Raw genomic sequence first — 6,755 nt, 5'->3', positions numbered from 1 at the left:
GCTTAGTTTGGGGGGGATACTGGCGAGATGTTGGGGGATGCTGGGGAGATGTTGGATGTTGGGGGGATGTTGGGGAGATGTTGGATGTTGGGGGATGCTGGGGGGATGTTGGAGGATGCTGGAGGGATGTTGGGGGATGTTGGGGGATGCCGAGCTGCCCAGCTTGGGCGCTGGCGCATCTCCGCAGAGCTTGGCAGCGTCCCCGGGTGCGGGTGGGTGACCAGCAGAGGGCCTGGCTCTGCCGCTCCCCACCGCGGCTTTTATTCTGCCCAGAGCTCTCCGGAGAGCCCAGAGCAGCGGCCAGAGCCGGACAGACCGGCTGCTCCTCCGGACGGCTCCCTCGCTGCCCGCAGCCCCGGGGTCCCTGTGCTCGGGGCTGCTCTGTCTCCAGCCACACGCTTGCTCCGGAGGGTGCGGAGGGGACCATGCCTTCACCGCCACCACTTGTTCTCCTGCTGCTGATGCTGCTGGCTCCAGGGGCTGCAGTGATACGAGGCAGGGCTGGGCAGCCTGGGGAAGGCAGCACCCACCATGGCCAGGGTGTGGATGAAGGTAAGATTCTGCCGACGATTTCCCAGGACGATCTAGAGGTCCAGGTGATGAAGGAGAGACTGCGCCGGGGGACAGAGGAGGATTCCAAGTTGGTGCAGCAGTACGTGCCGGGGGTGCGGGTGGAGTTCCCGCGGCCCCTCAACTCTGCCAGCCTGCACCCAACTAAGGCCCTGCTGCCATCCAGTACGGACCCATCTGAGCAGCAACAAGGGGTCCCCACAGACAGGGAGGGGGCAGAGCCCCGAGCCAACCTCACTACCGTGTCCGACAAGCGGTTGCAAATCCAGAACCCCTTGTACCCGGTGACAGAGAACTCCTACAGCGCCTATGCTGTGATGTTCCTGTCCCTCATCGTCTTCGCAGTGGGCATCATTGGAAACCTCTCCGTGATGTGCATCGTATGGCACAACTACTACATGAAGAGCGCCTGGAACTCCATCCTGGCCAGCCTGTCTTTCTGGGACTTCCTCATCCTCTTCTTCTGCCTGCCTGTGGTCATCTTCAACGAGATCACCAAGAAGAGGCTGCTGGGGGATGTGTCCTGTCGCATTGTGCCCTTCATGGAGGTAAGGGGCTGCACAGGGCCCTGGAGAGCTCAAGGACTCGGCTCTTCTCTGCCTCTTGCTTTGGGGGTAGTCCATGCTGCTCATGGCCTGGTGCAAGTGCTGTGTGCCCCAGAGATCCCCATCATGGGGGACAGCAAGGAACTGAGGGACGGTCCCAATATTGACCTTCCCTTTGCCTCTTCCCTGGGGCCATTCCTCAGGCTCTGCAGCCAGCACCAATGCTGCCAAGGCTGGGAAGAGCCCGTGAAACCCTCCTTTGTCCAGCCAGCACAGGGACTTCTGTCAGTGGGGTCCCTCTGTCTGTCTGTCCCTGTCCCAGCCTGACACCCCCCACAGTGTGCTGGCCCAGCAATGGCCATGGTGGGCTGCTGCTGATGGCCCAGGGCAGGGTGCTGCAGGTGGGGCAGCGCTGAGCACCACTGGGGTAGGAGAGCCTGGGAATTAGTTTTGGGAACCTGAGATCTTTGCTTGTCAAGCCTCACATGTGATGGGCTGGCCACATTCAGGGTGAGCTGGGGACCCACTGAGAAGGCTACAGGGACTGTGGTGACAGGGGAAGGCAGAATGAGAAAAAAATGCCCCAGATGGCACGATTTTGCATGGTCCTGCTCTTGCACTGAAAACAAACCCTCGCTGTGGGGCATCTCCATCCTGCAGGGATGTCTGGAATCAGGCTGATCCCCTCCGTGCCCATGTACGACAGACAGACCCAGCCTGTCTGTGCATGTTTTCTGGGGCTCCAAAGCCCAGTTTATTGAAGAAGGGTGCAAACACAAGGTTGAACCAGATCAGAGACAGTGTCAGGTCCCTGGAGACCCTCTCAGGCTTGGTCAGGCCAGATGGGGTTCAAAATCTGCCTGTCCCACCGAGCGTGGTCACAACATATGGAAACCAGCTGCAAGCCGAGGCCAGGGCTTGTGCTGGAGGGCCCAAGGACTGCTGCCCTCCCTCTGCCCAAACCTGATCAGGTTGTATGGGAGCACTGACACCCCTTGGCATCCATGTCCAGGGCAGCCCTGCCCTCCCAGGGCTGTCACCATGCCGAGTTCAGACCTAGCCTTCTGTCATCACCAGACCTGTCTGTGCCCATCACCAGGACTCAAGCCTGCTCAGAGAAATAACAGCTGGAGGGGGCAGAGAGCAGGCCTTGGCACTCAGACAGGGAAAGCTCGTGGCCACAGGGAGCTTGGTTATTACAGGCAAAGAAATGGCCCCGAGGCATTGATGTGTCCCATCACAATCCCCTCCCCAACATCACCCTCCCTGGTCCAGCTTCTGCTGGAGAGTGGGACCCGCAGTGCTCTCAGGTGCAGGACCTGGCTTCATCCTGCTCCCTGGGTGGATGGATTATCCTCCCCTGCTTCACCCAACAGCAGCTACAGGTTAGGGTGACTCCAGCACAGGCTAGGGGAGTAGACATCCGCCTGCATGGGCTGGCATGACCCCCACTGCCAGGGCTGTGAGGTGAGCAGGTCTGAGGCTAGTGCTGCCACCAGTGGTCCTGCTCTGTCCTGCTGCTCCATGCCCCGCTGGCACAGTGACAGTCAGCTCCCCGGTGTCAGTGCCTTTGCAGAGGGTCTGCAGGGGCACAGGAGTCCCTGGACATTCACATATGGCTTGGCTGTGCACACTCCTAGCAGGGGACCCCGGCAATGCCACTGGGTCCTTTGGGTGCAGGTCTGGGGTGATGGACCCATACCCTGGGTATCCTGCCAGGCACAGCCCTAAACCTGCAAGTTAGAGCCCAGCATGACAATGTGGTGTTTGCTAGAGGAGGTGTGCAGCCCCCACCTCTCCGCACTGTCTCCCCAGCTCAGGAAGCAGGAGCTGCTCATTTCTGCAGGTTTCCCACCCCAGCCTCTTACTAAATGAAATGTTTGCCCCATCCCCATCCTCCGCCTCAGGCCCCTGATGTTGCAGCCAGGTGGAAGGAGGACTCAGAGAGGGGCAGGAATATGGACCCACATTTGCCCAGGCAGGCAGGCTCAGCACCCCAGGTAAGGATGGGAAGAAAAGAGTGGTGTCCCCAAACCAGACCCCTACCTGAGGAGTTACTGCCACAGCCTGTCTCTGAGTTGCTCATGGGCTCCCTGGCCACGTTCCTGTAGGAGATCCCCGTGGGGATCCGAAGGAGGCAGGAAGGGTGGTGGGATGTTGGGGCTGCTGAAGGATGGGCATGGCACAGCCCTGGGAAGGCAGGATGGTCCACCCAGGAGGCTACTACCAGTCTGCCACCCCAGCTGCTAATCCTGCCTTGCCCTCCTGCCTCCGGGCCCCAAAGCAAAGGCAGAAAGGAGCTTCAGGGCTTCTCTGTTCACCTGGGACCCAGCACCAGGCACCCTTCAGGCTGGGTGGGAGGACATGGCCAGGCCCGAGCTAAATCCCCAGCAAAGAGTCAGCCACAAGAGGGGAATCAGTCTGCAGTCCAGTAGTTAAATGTCCAGTCTTTCTGTATGGGACTGTATGTGCAAGTGTTTCAGACTGCTGGCTGGAGCAAATCTGTCCTCCTCTTTGTGGCTACTCAAGTGCCCTGTGGGGGGGCACAAAGCCAGGTTTTTGGAGCAGAGTTGGCTACATGGAATCCTGGTGACAGGCAATGTGCCTGGGCTGACCAGTGGCACCAGCTGCACGCCTGCCAGGGCACTGGGGAAGGATGCTCTGCCATGCCTGAATTACATGCCAGGACTAAGGGGAACGAGGAGAGACAGAAGAGCCTGTGGCAGGGTGTAGGGGAAGAGGAGAGGCAGCAGCACAGCAGCGCTGGGAGCGCTGCAGGTGCCAGCCAGAGAGCTGGGCAAGTGTGCTGGGTGCTGGTTGTGGGGCAGAGCAAGGGTGCTGGATGCTCAGGGTGGCTCTGGGCATGGGGCAGAGGAGCTGGGACTTGAGCAACGTTGTTGGGCAGTGGGGCTATGTGCAGGATTGTGATGCTGGGCTAGTGCCCTGATGCTGTGTCTGGGGGGGTGCTGTTGCAAATAACTGAATGGTGGTGCTGGGTGCTTGGCATCAGTGCTGGTCATGAGCTGCTGAAGGGGCCAACCCGGGACCACTGGAAGAGGCTGGGGGGGTGGGGAGGGGGCAGTGCCAGACCTGTTTTGGGCTGCTACCCAGGCATCATGCACAGCCCTGGGAGGTTTTCTGAGTGCTGGGAAGGTCCTTCAGCACAGGGTGACGTTTGATGGCTTCGTGAGGCCAGGAATGGCCACAGGGCTGGGGGGCACCAGCATGTGACTTTGCCATTCTCCTGGGCAAGGGCTGTGGGACTTGGCTCTGAGCAAAGCTGCAGCTCTGGGGCTGGGACCTTGAATGCTGATTGTGACCCTCAGTGCCTTGCCAGCCCTCCCAGAGCCACCACGATTCCTCGCCCCCTTTGGCCTCTTCCCTTTGGCAAATGGGATGTTTTTCCTGCCATTCTCAATGCAGCGGAAATTGCCCCAAGCTGATTTGTGACAATGGCACCTTCAACTCGTTTGGCCTGTCTGGGAAGCAGGCAGCAGCTCTGCAGAACAGGACAGGGACAAGCCAACCTGGGGCAGCTTGGGGGGGCCTTGGGGACCCTGGGAAGGTGCTGGTGGGTGTGACGGTCCCTGCTTTTCCTCCCCAAGAGCCATCCAGAATAGAGAAAGAGCCTGAGGGACAATCCTGCTATTCCTACCCTGGCTGGACAGACAGACAGACAGATATCCTGCAAAGCTTCTCCCTTCTGCAGAAAAGGGAGCTGGGCAGGGACAAATGGGTCAAGGGACATTTTTACCCACTGCCCTTTCAGGAGTCACAGAAAAGTGGCTCTAACCCTGGGATGCAGCCATAGGCTGTGACCTCTACAGCCTTGGAGGAAGGGGCTCCAGCTGTGGTCTTGGGTACCCAGGGGTTTGCCACCAGCCTGGTAAAGTCAAGGCCCCCATGATGTCCCTCCAGCAAGCCCCACTTGTTCTGCCTCCCTCCTCGCCAGGTATCATCGCTGGGAGTCACCACCTTCAGCCTCTGTGCCCTGGGCATCGACAGGTTCCACGCGGCCACCAGCCCCCAGGCCAGTGCCCGGCCCATCGAGCAGTGCCAGTCCATCATTGCTAAGCTGGCTGTCATCTGGGTGGGCTCCATGACTCTGTCAGTGCCGGAGATCCTGCTCTGGCAGCTGGCACAGGACACGTCGCCTGTGTCCGGCGTCATGACGGAGTATTGCACCATGAAGCCCTCGTCCAACCTGCCCGAGTCCATCTACTCGCTGGTGCTCACTTACCAAAACGCTCGGATGTGGTGGTACTTTGGTTGCTACTTCTGCTTGCCCATCCTCTTCACCGTGAGCTGCCAGCTGGTGACCCGGAGGATCAGTGGCACGGAGAAGAAGAGCGAGTGCCGAGGAACCAAGCACACCCAGTGTGAGAGTCACTTGAACTGCACCATCATCGGGCTCACCATCATCTACGGGCTCTGTACCACCCCTGAGAATGTCTGCAACATTGTGGTGGCCTACATGTCCCCTGATATGTCCAAGCAGACCTTGGACCTGCTCAACCTCATCAACCAGTTCTTCCTGTTCTTCAAGTGCTCCGTAACGCCCGTCCTGCTCCTGTGCCTCTGCAGACCCTTGGGCCAGGCCTTCATGGACTGCTGCTGCTGCTGCTGTGAGGGCTGCAGCCCCGACACTGCCTCCAGCGAGGGCAGCGCCGACAGCAAGCTCAAAACAGAGATGTCCTCCTCCATCTTCTTCGACAAGCCTCGGGAGTCCCCTCCACCCCTCCTGGCCCTTGGCACACCTTGCTAAGTGCCACTGGGGAGCTGTAGAGATCATTCCACCACCTTCTCCCAAGACCAAACGTTGTTTTGCCATTAGTGCCTGTGTCTGGATGTGGAGCAAGCAGAAGAGACAGCTCAGGGGGCTGTGCCATGGGCTTCAAACCCCATGTTGGGCAAGTGGGGCTTGAAACCCCAGGCCCCATGGCTACATTGGCAGCCTTCTTGCCTCTGCCCAAAGGCCAACAAGGACATCAGCACCCTGCTGTCCTGGCTGCCTGGCCAGGCACAGAGGGGTTGCTGCCCTGGAGATGGAGTTGTGCCAGAAAGGTCCCATCTGAAACTATGGAGGGTTTCCATGGTGGCTTGCAGAGGACATAGCAAACACAAACTGCCCTCGTCCTGTCCCGTCCCCTCCTGCCAGCCCCCTCCACAGTAGGAGGTCCCAGTGACTATATCCCACTGGATCCAAGCCACTGCCTTGTAAGAGCTCAATAAACCAGTAACCTAGAGCATGTTGCACATGCAGCTGTCCAGCACCACCAAGCAGAGCCCTGGGGAGCCAGCACTTGGGGCTTGGATGGCTCTTCCCTAAAACCTGGGGGCTCTTGGGTGGGCATGGGCAGCTGGGGGGGCATGAGGGCACAAAAGCAGCTGTGCCAGGTCAGGCAGCACCTAAGGGAGATGGGGAAAGGCCCCCAGCTCCTCTGCCCCCCTCCCTCTGGGGTAATGCAGAGCGAGCTGGTGCCAAGTCAGCCCCTGGGAGGGTCCCCTCCAAAGCACTGGGCTTGGGGTGGTTTGTAGGACTCAAACTGGCCCCAGTGAAGCCCAGCCAGCTCAGCCCTGGGGCTGAGGTGCTCTGCAGCCTGCAAGGCAGCTGGTTGCCCACCTGTACCATGCAGGACC

At 59.7% G+C, this 6,755-nt stretch overlaps 1 protein-coding gene across 1 annotated transcript; it reads left to right on the top strand.

Annotated features, from left to right (window-relative positions):
• Positions 1-253: 253 nt before the first annotated feature.
• Positions 254-6,361, top strand: GPR37L1 (G protein-coupled receptor 37 like 1). Its single transcript, XM_069771799.1, has 2 exons — positions 254-1,118; positions 5,068-6,361. Exons 1-2 carry the CDS (start codon positions 426-428, stop codon positions 5,878-5,880), a joined length of 1,506 nt encoding a protein of 501 aa, XP_069627900.1. The 5' UTR covers positions 254-425; the 3' UTR covers positions 5,881-6,361.
• Positions 6,362-6,755: the final 394 nt, after the last annotated feature.

The sequence above is a fragment of the Haliaeetus albicilla genome, chromosome 26 (assembly GCF_947461875.1).
Source record: "Haliaeetus albicilla chromosome 26, bHalAlb1.1, whole genome shotgun sequence".
In the NCBI taxonomy this organism is placed as follows: Eukaryota; Metazoa; Chordata; class Aves; order Accipitriformes; family Accipitridae; genus Haliaeetus; species Haliaeetus albicilla.
Note: the sequence above shows the minus strand (reverse complement) of the source record. Positions and strands in the feature narration are given on the sequence as shown.